The sequence below is a fragment of the Papaver somniferum genome, chromosome 5 (assembly GCF_003573695.1).
Source record: "Papaver somniferum cultivar HN1 chromosome 5, ASM357369v1, whole genome shotgun sequence".
Classification (NCBI taxonomy): Eukaryota; Viridiplantae; Streptophyta; class Magnoliopsida; order Ranunculales; family Papaveraceae; genus Papaver; species Papaver somniferum.
In genome coordinates, this window is record NC_039362.1 from 182,671,106 (window position 1) to 182,693,731 (window position 22,626).

Below are 22,626 nucleotides of genomic sequence, written 5' to 3' on the forward strand. Positions count from 1 at the left end.
GACATGTCTTAATACGTTAGTTGGAATACTCCACTCCATAGTCATAAAAAATTGGATTCACCGAAGTAAGTTTCATTGACAGAAACTGATAAGAAAATCAAACAAATTTGTTAAGTTATGTTTGAAATGATCTTGCAAAACAGAACATACGTAGCTGAAGAGTAGGCACTACCTTTACTTGGTTTTGTAGGGACGAAAAACAATTAATTATCTCATCCAACATAAGTGCCTTTCCGGTCACCTGCTAAGAGAAATTTTATATCTCCATCTCTCTTCTTTCAAGACAAAGGCTTGATCCAAATCATTACAGTAATTAAGTCAAGTATTCTATCAAAAAAACACAAATAAAATTGAGTTTTTTTTTTCTTAATCTGAACTGTTTAACAAACAGTATGGTTATCCAAAAAACATGAAATTTTATGGTGAAACCATCCAAGAACAACAAATTGTGTTTATCTTCAGCAACATTATCATTCAATAGTTTTTCTTAACTATACAACTGGAATCGTAGTTTTATGTACTGAAAAACACAACAATAGAAAATTGGTAGTCTAGGGTAACCAATCCATATGGTGTACGACGGTTGAGAATGCTAGAACCTGGAGCATGGGTTGATACTAAAGTAGTTAATACAATGGTAATAGCCTATTTTAAAAGATAATTGCCTTATATTCTTATATATTGGCATTTACATTAGAGGTGGATGTTGTATCTTTTCTAAATATGCAAGGCTGACCATTAGTCATAACATAAATCCACTTTGGGCTATCTAGGTCTGGGAAAAAATCATAACATATCTATGAAATCGCTAATAGTCAATAAAAATCTAGAAATGTTTCATACTAATCGACAACACTAATAATCATGCACCAAATGCTTCACAAACCGAATATTTCGAACTAATCAAAAGCTAGTCATGTTTTTGATCTTGTTAGTGAAGTGAGGCGCGGTTTAGCCTTAAGATAATTCTTAAAGGGGTGGGCGCTCCTTACATTATCATCCATCATTCCACTTTCAAGATATTAGAACGGGTGTCAGGGTTTTTCTTATTCGGCTAGTCATATTTAACTGAAAGGTCTGTAGTTGGTCATGGGAGAGTCTGGAAGGGATTGTGCAAATCTAGGAACTCATTTAAATAACCTACATGAGTATATGCAAAAGTTAGAATCCATCTCAGGTTGCAACCATCATATTCGAAGAATAACAAACTAAATATGCATCATAGCATGAGTGAGAAATCACAATTTATAAGATTTTAAAGAATAAGAACAGTTGCCACATTGGCATTATAACAAACAGTTTGTGACTGCATATAACCGGAATAACAACTAATTCAAATCAAGTTCAATTGGCATTTACCCGAGATTGTTACTTTTCTGATATTGAAATCTATGGTGCATTACAACCAACAACAAAATGAGTCCCCCAAAAGCTTATGGGAAAGTACCGAATACACAACAAAGCCATAAAACAAACATTTTGAAGATCAGAAAATTTTCCTCAGAGAGGTATTACAAACACAAAAACTTACATGAATCTCCATAAAAGAAAAGGGGATTAATAAGGACCGAGAACCCATGCTAGATAACTAACTATTTTGGGGGTTTATGTAGTCGAACATTTCAAAGGGATTTGTAACGAACTGACAGATAATGGTGTTGTTAATGATTGTTTTAATTTTTGAAACGCATGGAACAATTGGTAATGGTTGAAAGAATGGGAGTCTTAATTGTTTTTTCAGTTTTTCTTGACAGTGTTACGTTTTCTTTACGGATGAAAAGCTGGAGCAGAATAATAAGATGAAGAAAAACCTAAATAATGACAGCTAATCTTAGGCAACTTCGTGTAACGCATGAAATTAAGGAAGAAAAGCTTTGGGACGTTGGATTGGGCGTAGAAGGAGGGAGCATTTTCAGCCAGGATTTATCTTCTGCACTATGAGAGGAATGGCAGCCGTGGATGGTTATAAAATGCGGATAGAGAGCCGTTAGATTGAGCAAAACACATTTGTTTTTGCAAGATAGATAAAGAATACTTTACCTATGTAATAGGCTAATCAATATCTTATTTTCTTTGCCTCTTCCTTTCTCACTTATTATTCTACTGGTACAACATTTATATATTAAGAAAAAAAAAGAGAAAAAATCGACCCTTGAATATATTTTTCTGGCTTGGCCACTACAAGTCTCATAGCCCTTGGTATTAGTTGGCTAACCAAGGGACACAAAGTTGCGTGTCTGCGACAGAAGTAGAATCATTTCAGTGAATTCTGTTCCAGTAAAAAGAACACATCCAGTTCCTGCGAAAACGGACTCCCAAAAGCCCAAAAACACTTTTCAAATTCCGATTGCTGTCAAAACCGATCAATTTTGCGTAACGGATTTACACTCCTGATACCATCGCATATACGTCTTTCTTCTTCCCTGACATTATTATTGTTTTTATCCCTCTTTTAAAAAATCCACTCATCTCATAATTTCCCCTCCCCTTATCAAATTCTTCAAAATTAGGGTTTTGTTGCACATTTTGTATGGATGGAATCACTGCAAACCAGAGTAGAATCATGGATCAGAAACCATAGAAACAAAATCCCCAAAGTTTCGTGGCCGACTCAACTGATTTCATGGCCATGGAAAAATGATAGAGAACAGAAGAAGAAACTTCATGAAGAGTATGAAAGGAGAAGGAAACAGTTACAAGATCTTTGTCATGCCGTAAAAGTTGAATCCGTTTCTGATTTACAAGATGTTCTTTGTTGTATGGTTCTTTCAGAATGTGTTTACAAGGTATTTGTCTCAATTTAATCACTGTATCTGATTTTATTTTATTTTTGTAAAATTAGGTCATTCTTGATATTTTTAAGTGTCTCACATTGCTGGATTAATCATCACAGTTAATTCTTAGTTTGATGAAGAATCATTATTAAGGGGAGTGTTAATTTTATGGTCATAATTGGAAATTTGATCATGCATTACATTTCAGTTGCTTTACACAACCATTGATGGGTCTAGGACGAGAATTATGATTTTAGAGGAGTTAACAAACTGTGAAAATGCTATGCTATGAATTTAAGATATTTTGGTTCGGAGGAGGGTTTTTATATCACTGGAGTAAGGTTGAGAGGATATATCCTTGTACCAAATGTAAACTTGATGTTGCTTGGAAGTCCTACCCGTGAAGGTTTTAAGACAATACTGCATTATAAAGAATGTAATGGTATCCAGCTGAATCATTTCCATTTTCGTGTGTATTGACCATGACATAGATCTTGTATATTTGGGCATGATTGTTTAAAAGTCTTAGTTTATGGATAATAGCCCTTTTAGATACTTTTTCGATATACATTTATAATTTAGTTATAACTTTTTTATTTCATGGTATCGTGTGGTTTTGATATATACTTTATAATGTTACCGAAATCATGCTGTATGATGCTTTTGATTCAAAGAGTTTAAGGAGTGTACTGTAAAGAAATAGACTTAGTGTTGGTATTATGTAATTCAAAACAGAGGGAACCGAAATCATGCTGTATGATGCTTTTGATTCAAAGAGTTTAAGGAGTGTACTGTAAAGAAATAGACTTAGTGTTGGTATTATGTAATTCAAAACAGAGGGAACCATGGATGGTTTTAATCAGGTTATCTGATGGGGAAGGATTTTACAGTTTGCAGTTGTTGTAGACATGTGATCTTAAACTAGCAAAACTTAAGCTTAGGAGGATAATTGTTAAAGAGAGTTCACACTCCTGCACTAAGGTCATGAACCTTCTTAAAAGGCTGTAACACTTCTTCCAAAAATGTTATAAGATAAAAGTACGGTAGTAATATGCTTTGCTTTGCTTTCTTTTCTTATATCTCTTCTAGCTCACTAAAGACATACTTCTGACGCACTTTTTTGTAAGCTTAACATGTCTTTAAACTTATTTATATTATGGCAGAAGCCAGCTGCAGAGATTGTTCGAGTAGTAAACAAATTCAAAGCAGATTTTGGGGGACAAATTGTTTCTCTTGAGCGTGTGCAACCTTCTTTAGATCATGTTTCACACAGGTATTTTGAAGTCGCTTTTTGTACATGGCTAGAACCATGAATATTGACAAATTTTTCCACGTAATTGTTTTTCATTCTTGGACTAACCGATTAAGTACGTTGAGTTGAAGTGATTGATCTATCATGAAAGTAAAACTTTTTTTTTTTCATTTTGAGGCTGGGATATTAAAAAGTTCGGTTATTCAGGGCCTTCAATTGAACTGTTTAGAATACTTTGGTTTAGTGATGAAGATTTCGAACAGACTGATTACCTATTTCTAGAACTATGAAAGTGACATTCCTCCAACCACATAATTGATAGCTGATATAGGATCATTAAATTTATTACACAGGTCAACTGCTAATCCAGAAGGTTGATGTATATTGATGTTAGTTGCAATATTGGGCTAGGATCTAAAATATTCAATATCTTGTAGCTTTTGCAGATGCCTTAAATTTGGGGTTCTTTTGTGTTATGTTATTTCCTTCCTTTGCAGGTATCTATTGGCAGAAGCAGGTGACACATTATTTGCTTCATTCATTGGCACCAAACAGTACAAGTGAGCATGGATGAACCCTTTTTCCTGCTTCTTCTTCCGACTTGATGGAATTTTTTTTTAAATATATTATAACCTCATTTTCTTAGGGATATTATGGCCGACGCAAATATACTGCAGGGTGCCATATTTCATGAGGATGTTACAGAAGATATTGAAGGAGATGAAGAACCTGTAGAAATTGATACTCAAGATAAAAATGGAGAACCACTTATGAAGCCGCTAAAAGTTAAAGCTAACCAGCTGAAGCCAAAACCGAAACCTGCCGCCCATCGGGTAAATGTGGGGTTCGCTAGATCTCTGTGGCCCACATCTTTGTGCTTGGTGTGTGATTCTTGTCTCTGTATTCTTATATGTTTCGTTCTCTAAATTGTTACCTCTAGGGATTCTTGGCTCGCGCGAAAGGTATACCGGCGTTGGAGTTATACAGGTTGGCACAGAAAAAGAACCGGAAGCTTGTTTTGTGTGGACATTCACTTGGTGGTGCGGTAAGCATAACTAGTACTGGTAACTCCCCTAGTCCCCTTCCATGTATTCAAGATCAACAATTAATTATGTCAGTAGGTAGCAGCACTGGCTACTCTAGCCATTCTGAGGGTTATTGCTGCTTCGTCTCCATCGAAGGAAAATGAAAGGATTCAGGTCAAATGTATCACATTCTCACAACCCCCAGTCGGAAATTCAGCTTTGAGAGAGTAAGTTTTTGGAATGTTTTTTGTGTAATTTGCGGGGTATGAATATGATAATTGAATAACTTGTGGTTAATAATACAAATTGACTTGGTAACTCCTTTTTTTTATTTCCCTTGTTTCTAGTTATGTTCACAAAAAAGGATGGAGGCATTATTTTAAGACATACTGTATCCCTGAAGATGTAATACCCCGTATACTGTCTCCTGCGTATTTTCATCACTATAATGCGCAACCATCAGAACTTCCTGTCGATTTGGGAAGCATTGATTCATCATTTGCAAAAGGAGAAAAAGGAATTAAAAGACCAAGAGAAGTGAAACTGAAAGATAATGACGGGGAGCAGCTTGTGATAGGTTTAGGCCCTGTGCAGAATTCCTTTTGGAGACTTTCAAAGCTTGTGCCAGTGGAGGCTGTAAAGCAACAAATTAATAAGTTTAGAGGAAATCATATCCTACCAGGAGAAACATCTCCATCGAATGATAATGGCATGACATCACTTATAGATGAAATAGATGCTGCACCACAGTCGCTTGAAATTCAAGAGGGATCTGATGGGGTATCTCTTAAACCATTGCCCGCTACAGAAAATGATTCATCTGATCTTACAAAAAGTGCCAAAATAGTAGGTAAAAGCAACACTGGAAGTGGTAACTCTAGAAGATGGCGCAGAATTCCTTCTCTGCCTTCATATGTTCCATTTGGACAGGTATTTTTCTATCAGCTAAATTTCTGCCTTCTCATTTTGGTGTTTTTTTGTTTCTGATATTTGTTTCCCAGTATTCTGTTTTACCTTGTCTTACCTGGGTACAAATGGGTTCCTAGTTAAGGCCCTTGGATGTAGAAATACTTGAGATAAGATATTACCTCCAAGAGCATGCATATTACAATTTTGTTTTTTGCAGTCATTCTTCGCTAGATGAATGTGTCATTAACTTTCTACCAGTTTATATTAAATACTGCCTATCTTGGTGCTATCCTAAGACATCTGAACTTTCTCTCTCCAGAATCTACATAGCGATAGCTGCTTTTACTTCTCCTAAACTGGAGTCTGGAGTTCTAGCATTTAAATATATTTATCTTTCCTTTGGTTTTTGTATGTGCACCTTGCACCATATATGCTTCTTCTGGATTTAGTTTCCTTCATCTCTGATACCTTTAGATCCTTCCTCTCTTAGATATATCTCTAAACATCCTGGCCAGTTACCTCTACTTTACACTATGTTAAACTTAGAGAATTTGCAGTATCCTGACACCTGGTGCATGTAGAATCTGTTTCTGATTGTTGACTCATGAAAATACCTTGCTGGTTGTAATGTATCAGCTTTATCTCCTGGGTAGCTCATCAGTGGAAGCACTATCTGATGCTGAATATTCAAAATTGACATCGGTACGAGCTTCCTTCCGCGATTCTTATGTTTTCTATGTTTTATGACTTGTTGTAGTAGCATTGAAAACAAGGAATTTCTATGCTCTTTTTTCCTATATAATAAGGACTATTTCAAATTGTTGTTGGAAGCGAAATAGCCCCTCTGATCGTTGTTGCTTTCTTCTGGCAAAGGCATTTGCAGGTGAAGTCAGTGATTACAGAATTGAAGGAGCGTTTGCAGTCACATTCGATGAGGTCATATAGGTCTCGCTTCCAGAAGTAAGTGCTGATACTAGTTCCACTTGTTGCAATTTATAAGTTTCTCGAGATGTGGACATGAATTGTAATCTCATTTCAACTGAAACAGATTGAGCCTCAATCTACAGATTACTTATCAGAATTTATTATCTAGGACTAAATTCCAACTGTGGATTTTAGGATGATTTCAGTTGAACGGAGTATGTCAGATCTCTATAATGATAAGATGTCCTTAAGTGGCGTTCATTGTAGGTGGTACAAGGTCCTTAATGATTTAAATGGTGATTGTTGGAGCCATACTCTTTGTATTTCTCCTTTCATGAATAATGTTCATTTTTATTTATATTTTACAGAATTTATGACTTGTGCATGTGTGGTAGTTCTCCCTTCTTGGGAGTTGAGCAGTTACCACATTTACAACAATGGCTTGGTGTCACACTTGCTGGTGCTGTAGAACTAGGACGTATTGTAGATCCTCCTGTGATTCACACTGCAACATCCATTGTTCCCCTCGGGTGGAGTGGTAATCCTGGTGGGAAGAGTGGAGAACCTTTAAAGGTCGATATTGTTGGTCATGGATTACATCTTTGCACACTAATTCAAGCTCAAGTAAATGGTAACTGGTATTACATTCTCTTCTCTGCCTTTCTCCATTTTGTTTTTTATTACAGTACTTTTTAGGTTACTATAGATACAAAAATTTATCAGTAGTTGCCTGCCTTATTATAAGTAAATCATGGATACTACCAGATTAGCCATAGTTTTTTGTCAGTTGTGAGATAGATGAGATAATTGATCTAATAAAACCCACTTGCAGGGGACTGGAAGCCTCAATTACAGTTTGGTGTTTAGTAACCTTGCTTGCACCCATTAAGCTGGTTAACTTGTTTTGATTATAAACCCTGTTTTCTTATATATTAGGATTCAATTTTTCAAAACACTGATCAGAGCTAGTTAGTTAGATTGTTTAGAGTAATTTGTGCTCAGTTGATAGCTGGTAAATCTCTAGGTAGGTTTGTTCAAAGTAGATTGTGAGTAGCATGTCTTGTTTGTTGTGTAGGTTAACTGTGTTTTTTGTGTTTTTCTTCTGCTTCCTCCAACAAAGTTTACTTTGTATTTGTTTTATTCAGGTGCTCAACAACGGTAGAATCATTACCTTCAATGCCAGCTTATTCATCAAATCTTGGATTACAGCCAGATTTACAGAAGATACGGATCATAGTTGGAGCCCCGTTTAGACGCCCTCCAAAACATCCGATAGTAACTGATCAGTTGATGCCGGATTTCCCATCTATCAATGCCGAATCTGTTGGTCCCAGTAAGCAGTATGATATCAGATCATTTCATGAGAGAGGAAGCCTTCTTCCTGAAGGTCTGACTGACCTTGTGATATTTTGTACAAGTGACTTCACCACTGTTTCCAAGAAAGTTTACGTCAGAACTCGTAGAGTGAAGTTTGTAGGTCTTGAGGTATTTTATTGTGCAGATATATGTTGAATACTTCATTGGCAAAAATATTCAAATAAAAAATAGTTATAGTTGTTTGAAAGGTTGGTTATTGACTTTTGGGTTGTTTTAGGGGGCTGGTAAAACTTCTCTATTCAATGCCATATTGGATCAGACAAGAGCACTCGCCACCATCAGTCTTGGAAGTTCGGATATAGAAATGACTTCTGATGAAGGCATTGCAGGCGGCCTGTGTTATTCAGATTCTTCTGGAGTCAATTTGCAGGTATTTCTTGTTTATGTTTACATATGTGGAATGGTAGAATCGCTAAAGAACCTATGAGTTTCATATATCGATGGACATAGTGAATTTTCTAATTTAATTTGGTGGGATACATGTGTGGAAGGGTTATTACTAATTTTTCGCTAGTTAATTCAGAGAAAGTAACTTGGAAGATAATGGAAATTATATGGTGACTGCAGGAGTTAAACTTGGAAGCTGCCCGTTTCAGAGATGAATTGTGGATGGGAATTCGTGATCTTAGTCGGAAAACTGATTTAGTTGTTCTCGTACATAACCTCTCCCATAGGATACCACGGTCCCAGCAATCTAGTGCTTCGCCACCAGCCCTTTCGCTTTTGTTGAATGAGGCCAAATCTCTTGGTGTCCCTTGGGTTCTTGCTGTAACAAACAAATTCTCAGTTAGTGCACACCAGCAAAAGGAAACAGTTAGGTCTGTCATACAGGCATACCAAGCGTCCCCGAGCACAACAGAAGTTGTCAATTCCTGCCCTTATCATCTGCCTGGTACTGATAGTTCTCCTCAACCGTGGGGTGCATCAGATAGCGGAGATACAAAAGTGACAATGGCGGCACAGAAGCTTGTTTTTGCTCCTATGAATCTTCTCCGGATGCCGTTTCAAAAGAAATCCCAAGTTTTGCCCGTGGAGGGTGTAAATGCTCTTTGTCAACTTGTACAGCGGGTTCTTCACAGCCAAGAAGAGGCTTCTTTCCAGGTAGAGAATAGAGAGCTAGGAACGTTAACGCTCCAGGTTATTTAGAATAAAGTCAATTGCTTGTGAAGTTTCTCACATGTTCTCTTTTTACAGGAACTTGCTAGAGAAAGACTTTTGATAGAATTAGCAAGACAACATGCATTAACAGCAGATGCGAATAGAGATGGTCAGGGAAAAGGAAATTCGATTACTGCTGCTGCTGTGGGTGCATCTCTTGGTGCTGGCCTAGGGCTTGTTCTTGCTGTTGTTATGGGTGCAGCCTCTGCCCTGAGGAAACCCTAAGAATTTGGATTACCAGGGCAGTCAGCAGACATGTAATGCTTCAGTATTTTATGAAGTTAGGTTCTAACATTTGTTCCAAAAAAATTGGTCCTTTGGACGGCGCATTTATTGATTGTTTTATGTTAATCAGTAAATAACAGAAGGAACAGTGTTATGGTGAATTTATGCCTGTGATTCATACATCTACCGTACAGACAGGACATGTATCTATCATCTGAAAGGGGTTTCTATCAGTCTGATGTCAGCTGGAAAACCTAAGCTGGTTCAGTGTCATGTAATTTATTGCTGTAAATGAGAGCTAGTTTCTGTAGTTAAAACTTAGACGTGTTCTATATTATTAGTACTATGTTAACATTTTTTGATTTGATAAACAAGCGAAGAAATTTTGTTTAACCATAGTTCAGAAGAGAACATAGTATTTTATGAAGAATCTCTATAATGATTACAATACCAAAAACCATGTTGTTAGTAACTCTTCAAACTCAAAACGGTAACCAAACAATTGCAAAACTGATAGAAGAAGAATCCTATTACGGGGGCTTAAAAAGGCTTGGTTTTGGGGCTGTATAGGGTCACCAAATAGTAATAGTGAACACCCCCTATCCAAATATTTATACAATGACTAATATGATCCCGTTTGATTTGAGCTAATAATTTGATTAACAATACTAATCATGATTATCTAATCAATTAAGACTAATTAATCTCTTTAAGTTAAGTGATGAAGATGAAAATCAAAACAAAATAATAAATCAGAGGGAAGAGAAGAAGAAAAAAAGTTTGGGGAAAAATTGGAAATGAGTGATTCAAGCAAGACTATTGATGTAGATGAACCCTCATCTTCAAAATACGATAACATATTAATACCCATCGACAACGATCAGTTCTTTGCCGATTTTTCAGGAAATCATGAAATTTTTTCTCAAACTCAACATAACCCTTATGAACCTTATTATGTCGAAGGACAAATCTAAGAAGAAGAAGAAATCAAAGAAACAAATGCTCAAGATAACCAGGTATACCTTTAATCTAACTCCAATTTCAGTTTTGAAGGTTCGAGTTGCAAGAAGTTTCGGTTTTTTCCTTCCGAAAATCCTAGGTTTCTAGACACCAATTTCAATCACGGCTAGGAAACCATGAACTCCTGGCCATTATTATGTTAAACGACTCGTTCTTGATGACCCCAGCCGTTAATAAAAGATACCAGATGGAACGAATAATATTCCTGGACGTAACTAAAAATTTACGGCCATGTTTTTTCTACGTGCATGGGAAGTGTTAAATAAAATTTAATACTGTCGACGACGATTAGGTTTCCTGGCCGAAAATATTAAATGCTATTTAATGATGTCGGCGCCAGTTGGGTTACCCAGCCGTATCTATTTTTACAGCTCGTTTTCTAGGTCGTAGTTGACTCTTCCATCTACAGGCCAATTAATGGCCCGCAATTCCTGGATGTAAACTGTTTACGGTTCAGAATATCACTAGTTGAACCAGCCGTGTAAATTATGACAACTGGAATATCACTGATCGACCCAGCCGTATAGTTTATGATGACTGGATATTCCCTTTTTGACCCAGCCATTTTTGTGTGTTTAAATTTCTTTTATGACAAATGATGTGACATATTTTATTTTATTATAGATTGCGTACATTCCGGTGGAAGATCAAGGGGTGGTTATGGAAGATCAACCCCCACATGTGCAAGTTTCCGAGGACACAAGTGCTCACTATGCAAACAACTATGAGTGGAAAGATAAGGAAGATGCAAAGAAATTGGCTTGATCACAAGGGTTGAAAAAGATGTGCATCATAATCCAGAATAAACAAGTTATCACCACCACATTTCAAATGGTTTGCGAGTGTAGTGGAAAGTATAAGAGCCACTGAAAAATTGTTAATGAGTATAAACCAAAAACCACAAGGAATAAGGGACGTTATAATACAAAGAAATGCAGATGCCCTTTTAAGCTTCAATTTAAATATAATGATGATAAGAAAGTGCGGTTTATGATGAAATTTGTCTCGGGTATCATAATCATCCTATTCTGGAGAGTTTGATATCAACCATCCTTATTCGGAAAGGATCAACCCCTTAGAAAAAGAGTTAGTACGCGTGTTGAGTAAAAGATGCACAAGACCTATTGATATTCTTAGTGGCGTGAAGGTGTTAAACCCCTCAAATTCATCCTCATTGGAAAATATCTATAACGAAAGAGAAAAATTTAGAAATGAGACATGGAAAGAGAGGGTGCTTATGCAACAATTATTGTTTTTGTTTTAGGAGGCAAAGTACTCTACCGCCTATGACACGAATGAAGAAAAGGAAGTGGAATATATTTTCATCGTGAATCTGGAATATGTACAACTGGCAAGATGCTTTCATCAAATTCTCTTTATGGATTGCACGTATAAAACGGACAAGTACAACATGCCGATATCGAACTTTATTGGGCAAACATCTACCAAGTCGACATTTACGTTTGCGTTTTATTTCTTAAAAGACGATACGAAGGAAATTTATATGTGGGTATTGCAAAAGGTGAACTTATTGTATCAAGAAGGTTATACTCCTAAGGTGTTAATTACAGATAAGGAGCAATTATTGATGTGGGCCATACCACGTGTTTTCTCCTACATGCATCATCATCTTTGCACGTTTCATCTATGGAAAAATGTGCAAACTAATTGCAAGAGGGTTATTTAGGCAGCAAGGAAGACCGAGATGGAGAGGATTAAGAAACTACCCAAGGAGAAACAACAAGAAGAGAAATATAAGTTTAAGATCAACGAAAAAATAACCGAGGTGAAATGGGAGGATTTTCAAGGTGATTGGGAACAATTAATATGGTCGCTCACGGAAGAAGCTCTTTTCCTAAGGGAATGTTTTGTATTAAGAAAAATGGGATACCTACCCTGATGTTATAGCATATTTGAAGAACGATTTATTGGATCCCCACAAAGAAAAGTTTGTTAGTACATGGGTAAACCGTTATAGACATTATGACAATCAAGCCACAAGAACGGTGGAGTCGTCTCACTATCGGCTCAAAAGTAAGTTAAATGCTTGTGATGATGGATTTGTTGTTGTTTTTGAAGCTATGGTCGAGTATTTCAAGCGTGATCTCGATAGAATTAAAGGGGATTTTGAAAAGAGCCGGTCTAGAAGCTTGTCGATTACAGGGATAACCCTTGGCTCCGGGGAATACATTTATGCGTTTCTGAATGGGAAATCCTAAAAATTATGGCGGAAGTGGAGTCTTGGGAGAAAACTAATTTTCAACCGGGAATTAGATGTAATTGTCACTTAAAGTAGGCTTTGGGCCTCCCATGTAAGCATACGGTGGCCAATTATCCCTCAAAGATGATTTCGATCGAAGATATAAATCCATTTTGGAAACAACTATCGTTCAGCGATCCATTACCCAATCAAGGTCTTGGGGACGTGTTTTGCGACACCGACGCACACAGGTAACTTTTTGAGAAGTATGCTTCTTTACTACCGGCGAAAAGACAACTTTGGTTGTATGAATTGCGGAAATTCAACCGTCCATTCACCAGAGAAAATATTTTTGAACCTACCAAGGGGAAGGGCAAGGGTAGGCTTTCGAAAAAAACAACAGAGAAAAAGGAAAGGGCAGAAGCTAAGAGAAAGGTTCAATAGGGTTCACAATTGACTCCTTCAAGCGAAGAGATCTTTCGGGTTTTGAGAAGTTTAACGAGTTGTACAACGAGTTGAAAGATACGGCTACAAACAAACGTAAACGAAAGGAAAAAGGTGTACCAAGTCGGGCTAGTGAAATGAAGGTAAAAGGTCCCAAGAAGAAGGTGATCGTTGCATCCCAACAAAGTTCAAAAAGAAAATTTAATAGTGGAGCCAAAAATAAAGAAACGGTTGTTCCATCCCAACAAGGTTCAACAACAAAAGAAGTTAGTACAATCCAAAGAAAAGTTGGTGATGTAGTTTGTATGAAGCAATTAGCGAGAAACCAAGGTAATTATGTCAAAGGAAAAGCACATATGGTCGAACCATAGCAAATTACCCCACAAATAGTTATTGGTGGTGAGGAAAAAACGGTTTATATGGACGTAGGTCCGATGATATCACCCCCTACAAATGAGAAAGGTAATTATATCCGACCTATGTATACAATATACAAAAATTACATGTACTTTTTACCACATTTTATTCATGAGTACGTCAAGTCCACCGACGATGTTGAGGGCGACATAAATTGTGGTTACCATATGTTCATAGATCAACTTGGACCCTTTGAGGATGCCAAAGATTGGAATGTAGACCAAATTACTTATGTAAGGAAAAAATGTTTGCTTGAGTTACGTGGTTTCCCCGATTTCTACAAGCCAATGATGATATTCGAAAGAGATGAAACGGAGGCGGTGATAAATGAGGAGTTCCAAGCATTTGAACAACGTTTAAGAGGCAACACTACATTGACAAGTGATATTGAATGAGAATGCCAATATGTGGCTATCTACTCACCAACTCATTCCATTGCGTTATTCATTCCATCTCCTATGGACATAGTGTTACACACACACCAACAAGACATATTTTTACCGAAAAAAATCAACAAAGATAGTCATCATGGGGTTTGTGAACATGAACCATTATATCGGCCTCCAATTGAAAGAAGATTGCCCATTACCTCCATTAAGGAGGGGATACGGTGGTGACAACGAAATATTATTCGGTTGGTGTACTATGTTCGAAGAAAGATTTCAATTGTGGGAGGCATTACAGTTGTCGAGCGATGACTATGAGTAAATGCGGCGTGAAGGTTAGTGATAATATGATAACAATATTTTTTGAAGGGTGGTGATTAAAATGATAATATGATAAGAATGTGGTGTGAACCTTTGAATTTTGAATCACTCATTATAAATGAACAGTCTAATTTACTCTTATTATATGTTTACAAAACCAAAGATAATGGTTATTTAGAGGTGCTTACGGCTAGGTTGTACGCCGACACGACCTAGCCGTAATGACCGAATGAACTGGTAAATAAGATTTTCCCTGAATTACGGATGAAAGACCAAACCGTGAATAAAATTACGGCTAGAAATCCTACCCGTAGTGACCCAATGAACTTGTAAATAAGCTTTTCCCAGAATTATGGCGGAAATACCTAACCGTGAATAAAATTACCGCTGGAAATCCTACCTGTATTTCTGGGTACTGTCAGATTTACGGCTGGTAGTTCTACCCGTAAAACAAATTTACGGCTGGTAATTCTAGCCGTAATACATATTTACGGATGGTAATCCTAGTCATAGGTTACCGTGGATTGTCAGTATCAGATTTCATTCCGTTATACTTAAACACGATTCTGATGAATTAAAACACTAATATCCATTCATTCAAGGTAAATTAATATCTCATTACTTAAAACAAGCAAAATAACTCAAATCCATAACCTAAAACATACTAAAATTAAGTCTACATAATGAAATGCTGAAATGACTTAAACAAATACATAAAACAATCATCCACTACGACCAACAATTTTGGGAACATTCCACAAGATGTTGAAGAACTGTGGGGAGTTTTGAAACCACTAATCCAATCATCCTCGTCGTTAATATGGAGATTGTTAGAGCATTGCTCGGTCGAACTCGCAAGCGTTGCTATCTCAAGCTTGTTTGTCAAGTTTAGTTCCCAAAACTATAAGTCTTGATTTTTAGTCTACTTATAGCTAAGTCTCGGATTAGGATAATAAGTGTAGTTGAGATTTAGATTTCACGACGTTCACCGATTGAAGACGAATAACTATTAAGGGGAATGTGTGGAACTTCATCAAAAAAAGGTATGTGGAGACTTGAACTCATCTGTCACTCAAAAGTCTATCTACTCTATCTACTATTTGAGACAAAAGTCGTATATCTATATATACTTCAATTATACACTTTGATATTTCGAGGTGAGTTTAACTCGCTTACATATTTCTCGAAATATATGTTGGTAAGCTTTCGATTCAACCAAGTTCATCTTATATTCTTGAAGAAAGTCAAAAGATGATCATGTGAAAATTTCCTTATAACATCTTACATGATTTGTGTGAGACACTCATTTGATGTAGACTCGGAATGTTTCGTATTGATCATTCAATCACTTGAAAATTGCTATGAAGCTAATAGTTTGTGTAAGATAGTTATTGTCGTCTTCTAAGAATGTTTCAATGATTGAAATGGGAGTTTAGAACGATTAACCATGATTGGATATAGCATAGTATATGTTGTTCATATCTGTAACCATGGCATGCATACCCGTAAGCGTACTGATTGGTTTGGTGAAATTCCGGGAACCATAGTGCATACCCTTATACGTACTTGTTGGTTTGTGAAAGTCCAGGAACTTAGTATGCATACCGGTATGCATACTGGCGTGAGGTCAAGTTCTGGGAATTCAACTGAGTTTGGAAGGTATGCGTACCTGTTCGCATACTGACGAACCCAAACCCAGTCCGGCTACTTAGGTATGCGTACCTGTTTGTATACTTGAGTAGGTTATGTTCTAAAATCGATTTTTTCATGAACTAATACATTTATATAATAAGGAATGCAATCTTTTGCAAACCGTGGCTATAATGTTCATGAATTGATTCATGTGAGTCAAAATCGATTTTTCTTCGATTGTGTCTTGCATACTTCTATGAGAATATAAAGAATTGAATAACTCCATAACTAGTTTCATTTGAGTCATTTGAACTAGTTTTGATTAAGATGAATATGGTTGATATGAAAGTGTACATATAGCTAACTTCGGTTAACTATTGTTGAGCCAACAAAGGTGCACACGTTTTGGTTACTCATATCTAAATGAGGTCACTTTTTATTTGTGTATAACAAGCTAATTTCAATCTAACGGTTGAAAGATATTAGCTTGAGTCTAATCAGGTTTTCATGTAAAGGTGAATATTGAATGCTTTGTTACCAAGGTAGCATTGATTGCAAACACTGATTTGAAGACTATATAAGGAAGAACTCTAACAACTGGGAAACCTAATCCCCACACCTCCTGTGTGATACTAGTTGCGACTAGAGTCGATTATCCTTTAACCTTAGGCTTTCTCCAAAACCTTGTAGGTTAACGATTTGAAGACTTCATTGGGATTGTGAAGCCAGACCCAAATATTTCTTTGTAGTTGCGTGTTCAGATCTTGTTGTTTTCTATCGTGATTGAGTACTATCTTCTCTAATATTTGCTCGAGATTAAATCTCCGATAGGCAAGATAAAAAGTAGTCGCAAACATCTTCGTCTCATCGTTTGTGATTCCACAATATCTTGTTTCACTACCATACGGTTAATATTATTATGAGGTGATTGATAGTTCTAGGCTGTTCTTCGGGAATATAAGTCCGGTATATCAATTGGTTCCTGTTCACCTTGATATATCAAAATACGGAGCAAAACTCATAGGTATTTATGTGGGAGAAAGATTCATCTATTCAATAGACTTTTTTGTGTGAGAGAGATTGGTTTATCAATTCTCTGACTTTGGGTCGTAGCAACTCTTAGTTGTGGGTGAGATCAGCTAAGAGAATCAAGTGCGCAGAGTCCTTCTGGGATTCAGAGGCGTAAGGAACGGGACTGTACCTTGATCAGTGTGATATTGGTTAGGGCTCAACTACATTCCAGTCCGAAGTTAACTTGCAGTAGGCTAGTGTCTGTAGCTTCTTAATACAATGTGGTGTTAAAATCTGGACTAGGTCCCGGGGTTTTTATGCATTTGCGGTTTCCTCATTAACAAAATTTCTGGTGTCTGTGTTATTTATTTTCCACATTATATTTGTTTATATAATTGAAATCTCGCAGGTTGTACGTAAGTTCAATCAATTGGGAATCCAATCTTTGGTTGTTGATTAAATTGATTGACACTTGAATATTGGTTTTTGATACCGTCCAAGTTATTTCTTATATTCAATCGGGATCGCAAATTCCTATTTGTTTAATCGCGGATTGAATTGAGAAATTGAGATTAATTATTGGATATACTTTTCTTAAGATTGACACTGTCTAGTTGATTCCCTTGAAAGTATATTGGAGTTTGCCCATACATACTTCTAAGTGAAATATTGGGTGTAGTTGTTCGACTCTCGCTTTTTCAGAGATCATCATTCGTCGTAACTCCTGAAGCCTGAGAAAAGCAGTGTTTTTTGTTGGTCGCAATCCAAATATGAAACCTCTTCAATATTACGGATCTGTCCCCTGGCCATCCACTTAGCTCGCTTGACCTATTTTCACATCCTTCTATCAATAGTGGTACATAATTTAAGAAACGTGTACAAAAAAAATAATCATATTCTTAGTATACGTACCATTACCGTAGCAATATCACACATTGGTAGTTCCTGAGGTTCTTTTTCCTTTTCAGGGTTCCTAAAAATGGTGATAAAGCATATCAGAAGATAGGACCAATTCACTCAGAGTTATATAGTTACAGTTAGGAACCAACAGACAACCCATCAATATTACACAATAACAACTGGGAAATGTGAGACTTCCTAACCGTAAATATAGTCTCGACTAAGAAATATGCAGACGACCCATCTGTTTGACACAATTGCGGCCGGGAAGTGTGACACCACCTAACCGTAACCATAATATCAGCTAGGAAATATAAATAACGGTTACGAAATTTCGGTAACGGTGAGGAAATTCGCAGCCGAAAACAATAGTCACACAATTTTTTTCTGCAAACATAGGACAACTTACGGTTGGTAAAGTCCCATTCGTAAAAACATTTCACGGTTGGGATCTCGAATTCTCCTACCCGCATAAGACGTTAACGGCTGAGAGTTGTTGATGTCCCAACCGTTAGGGATACATTACGACCAAGACGATATGATATCCTAGCCGTAAACGCTTCAGAGAACCATTTTTTAAAACCCTAAAATAATCAATCAAAACTATTTTTTCAATCTAATGGTAAAATAACTGGTGGGTTTTCCGATTCTTACATAGTAGGAGTCATTTGTGGAGGACTCACAGGTGTTTGAACAGATTGGTTCACCACATCTCCATTAAAAGGAACATCAATAATTTTCCTTGTTTCAGAATCAGCGTTCAGTTGGCCGCATCTTGTCACTCTTGATCTTGCTGCCATATTGAGAATCAACTTGAGAATCGAATCACATTGAGCTTCTTCAAAAATCAATGGAGAAGAGAAGGAGATATCATTAGGTTTTGGAGTGTTTTTGAGAAGAAAAAGAGAGAATATGAAAGAGTTTTGATTTTGAATGAATATTAGGTTTAGATTTTATAAGTTTTGATTTTAAAATTGACTTCTGATTTTTGAATCACTTAAAATCTCCCCTATCCATATTTTGACTACCTAAAGCACATTAAGCCCCCAAATTCTTATTGAGTTTTAAGCCCCAATAATAGGATTCTAGAAGAAACACAACACAATCACTGAGTACAAATACATCCAGAAAGTAGTAATGTAAGATTCGACCGATTTGTGCAACTCAGGCCCACTCGACCGATTTGTCATATTTTTTCAAATATATTAGATGTGAGATTCGAACCCAGCACCTTAAACTCCCAGGATAGCACTTGAACCACGAGAGCAACCGTGCGTTTGTGTCAAAGTTATAATGTGTTTAGTATATAATGTAATTAAACTACAAATCATGGTCCTCCCACACTAACTTGTGCATTTGTATTTTTTCTAACATGCCGAATTTCTTAAGCCGACTTCATACTTTAAAAATGAATTATACACGTACATATGATGTTCCGAACTACTACCAAATAACGAACCGTTGATCGAATTTTTAACCGAATTCATATAATTTCTGTACATATACCGTCCCGAACTCCTCTCCGTATCCCTAATTACTAACTAGGATCTCTTCCATCAATTTTTACGTACATGAGACAACTCTGTCTGGGACCCACTTCAAAGGGCAGCCCCTCTCTTATTAGTCCAGAGGGCATCCCCTCTCTAAACTCACAGGACTAACTTTTGCTGAACTTTCTCCTTGGTCTCTCTTTATGCCATCAACATTAGTTAGTGTGCCTTGCTTATCATCATCAACTTCACGCGTCAATAACCCCTAGATGTCGTCGTGCCGCGCCAACAACCATTAGCTGCCACACCGAGACCCTCTCCGTGCCAACACCTTTCTCATGGCAACGACACCCTGCTCTTTCTTGGTGTATTCCTGCGCACATTTCTATATGGATATTTTTTTGAATCGCCTTTGTATGGAATATTTATCTTGAATGGAATACTATATAGTTGTTACCAACACACAAGTGGCTATTAAGCGGAGTTTTCAGCATTTCTGTTGTTTTTATGACCTTACAAGGAAGACAAATTTTACTAACCAGAAACCCAAAATATAATATCATTTCAGATTCACGAAAGATAAAAATAAGTGTTCCCTACTAGCAATCAATATCGATTCTACGTCTCTACGGAATTATCTTGCCCAAAAATAGTATCGACGTGATTTCATAGAATCATTCGATCTGAATGCTACATGAAGAATTTCATAGAGTAAAAGAAATTAGGGCGTTCACCAGGAGGACCCATTTTTTTTTGATACTAAAAGAAATTTATTGATCAACTGGTGGTAAATGTTACATAGTCTTCTTCTATCCATTTGATTATATCAGTTGGATAATTACTTTAGAAACAAAAGTTTCTGTCTTCTATTCTATCTTTTTTTTCTAAGGCATGAGCTACGTTGTTTCCCAGCCTATTAACTAACTTACAAAACCATAACTTATTACTTAACAAATTGTTTTTAATTACATAAATTAAGCCTTGATTGAACCAGTGAACTTGCAACTCATGAGAATTAATAAAGATAGCAACAATCTCACAATCCATCTCAAAAACGAATTGAATATATCCTAGTTCTTCAATCCACTCCACAACTTTCTCCAGAGCTTTGCATTCAAAGTATTCAACACTGAATTCAGCATCCACCTCCTCTTCCAGCTTGAATCCTTTCACCTCCTAAGCATTTCCCTACAAAATCACAAACAACTAGACCAATACTACCTTTTTTGGTGTTAGATATATATGAAGTGTCCAAATTAATCTTTACAAATTCCTTGTCCGATGGTAACCATTGTTTGATCAAGATAGCTGTGACTAGTTGAAATAGTAAGGTTGCATTGCTGAATTAAATTATGTATCCTGATTATTGTGCCTTGTGGATTCGGATTTGTGTTTTGAAACACCAAGCTACATCTGTCCTTCAAAATATGCTAAACCACGCATATTACTATGCAAATATTTCTTTCATGATCTATAAAACTATCATTCAAGTGCATATCATTAGATGTAAACCAAGTTATAACCCAATTATGAAAATTAGTAAAGCTATGTATGATGGCAGAGATATTCACATCCATAACCATCCATATAGCTCTGGCAAAAGTACACTCCATAAACAAATGATTAGCAGTTTCTATACTATTATTGCAGAAACTACAATGTAACTCAATATCTTGTTTGTATCTAGTAATTTTATCTCTTGTGGGCACTATATCTTTCAGACATTTATGAACTCTGTGAGGGGCTCTAACATGCCAAAGATTTTTCCAGACATCGCTAGGAATAAGGTCCCTATGAACATGAGTATCGACGTAGTTGCTGCAAATAGTATTTTAGGAATTTTTGACAGAAAACTTTCCCTTTCTATCAGGTTTCCATTAAAGGGAATCCTCACCAGAAGGAGGGATTCTCACATTGAGAATAGCACTAGCAGTATCCGGAGAAAATAAAGAGGTAATGAGATCAATATTCCAAACTCTAGTGTCAAGTATAAATAAATCACATACAAGATTATAAGAAAACATGCTAGAAAATCCAGTAACTGGAACAGGCTGGCTATTATAACCAATAACCCAGCAATCTAATCAAATGTTAATTTTAGTACCACACATAACTGCCCACATAGAGTGGAGTTAGACTACTTCAAGACCAGAATAAATACTTCTCTAGAGCCAAGAGCACTTATCGTTGAGTTTGTCTAAACAAAGAATACTACTATATCTGCCATATTTAGCTCTAACAATTTGTAACCAAAGGGCATCCTCATTACTACAAGCTTCCCAGGCAAGTTTTAGTAAGTAATGTCGTGTTAAAATGTTCAAGATTTCTAAAACCTAACCCCCCTAAGGCTTTAGGAATACTAAGCTTATCCCAACCAATAAAATTGATACCTCAATTGTTTTTATGGCCCCACCAAAATTGTCTCTGAATTGTGTTCATTTGAGCAATCATGTTTTTAGGAATTTTAAATCCATTTGATGTGAGGGAAATGCATTAAGAACATGTTTAATCATAATGGACCTAGCAGAATGATCCATAATCTTCTCTTTCCAAATCTTAAGCCTAGATCCAAAAGAATGCATGATAGGTTTGAAAGCTTTTATTTTGTTTCTACCTAAAAGGAGAGTGACTGCACCCAAATACTTGTCAGTATCCAACATCTCAGACATGTTAAGCTCTTTAGCAAGATCATGTCTAGCACCATGGCTAATATTGTTACTGAAACAAACACTGGACTTACCCAGATTTAGTATTTGACCAGAGACCTTACCAAATTGATCTAAAACATTCATAATACCAGCTATGTTATGCATACCCGTCTTAGTGAAGATGAGAATATCATCAGCAAACATAAGATGGATGATACCTGAAGCATTTATAGCAGCTTTAACAACTGAAATCATATGATTAATTTTTGCGTTCAAAAAAAGTCTCGGAAAATATTCCATGCCAAGGATAAAGAGGTAAGGGGATTAAGAATCCCCTTACCTTATATCCCTAATAAGAGTGAAACTATTACTAGGAGAACCATTCATTTGACCATATACCCCAGAAATCATTTGACCAGGAGGACCCATTAGTTAGCACTTAGCACATATCGGCTTGTGATCATTTGACCAGGAGGACCCATTAGTTAGCACTTAGCACATATCGGCTTGTGT

General features: G+C 36.5%; 2 protein-coding genes across 3 annotated transcripts; one reads left to right on the top strand and one right to left on the bottom strand.

Moving 5' to 3' along the window:
• Window positions 1-2,259: 2,259 nt before the first annotated feature.
• LOC113283871 lies at window positions 2,260-10,037 on the top strand. Of its 2 annotated transcripts, none has more exons than XM_026533245.1 (14): window positions 2,260-2,786; window positions 3,938-4,047; window positions 4,524-4,586; window positions 4,673-4,865; window positions 4,967-5,071; window positions 5,148-5,278; window positions 5,399-5,981; window positions 6,597-6,662; window positions 6,844-6,920; window positions 7,253-7,522; window positions 8,030-8,369; window positions 8,479-8,631; window positions 8,829-9,362; window positions 9,456-10,037. In XM_026533245.1, exons 1-14 carry the CDS (start codon window positions 2,535-2,537, stop codon window positions 9,642-9,644), a joined length of 3,066 nt encoding a protein of 1,021 aa, XP_026389030.1. In that variant the 5' UTR covers window positions 2,260-2,534; the 3' UTR covers window positions 9,645-10,037. The 2 variants fall into 2 exon arrangements, with proteins under 2 accessions (XP_026389030.1, XP_026389031.1); XM_026533246.1 differs by having other exon boundaries at window positions 2,261-2,786; window positions 4,673-4,859.
• An 11,875-nt stretch (window positions 10,038-21,912) lies between these two features.
• LOC113280252 lies at window positions 21,913-22,542 on the bottom strand. The gene is made up of 2 exons (XM_026528901.1): window positions 22,485-22,542; window positions 21,913-22,358 (listed from the first exon to the last, which is right to left on the bottom strand). The coding sequence occupies exons 1-2, from the start codon at window positions 22,540-22,542 to the stop codon at window positions 21,913-21,915; spliced, it is 504 nt and encodes a 167-aa protein (XP_026384686.1).
• Between the last annotated feature and the right edge of the window lie 84 nt (window positions 22,543-22,626).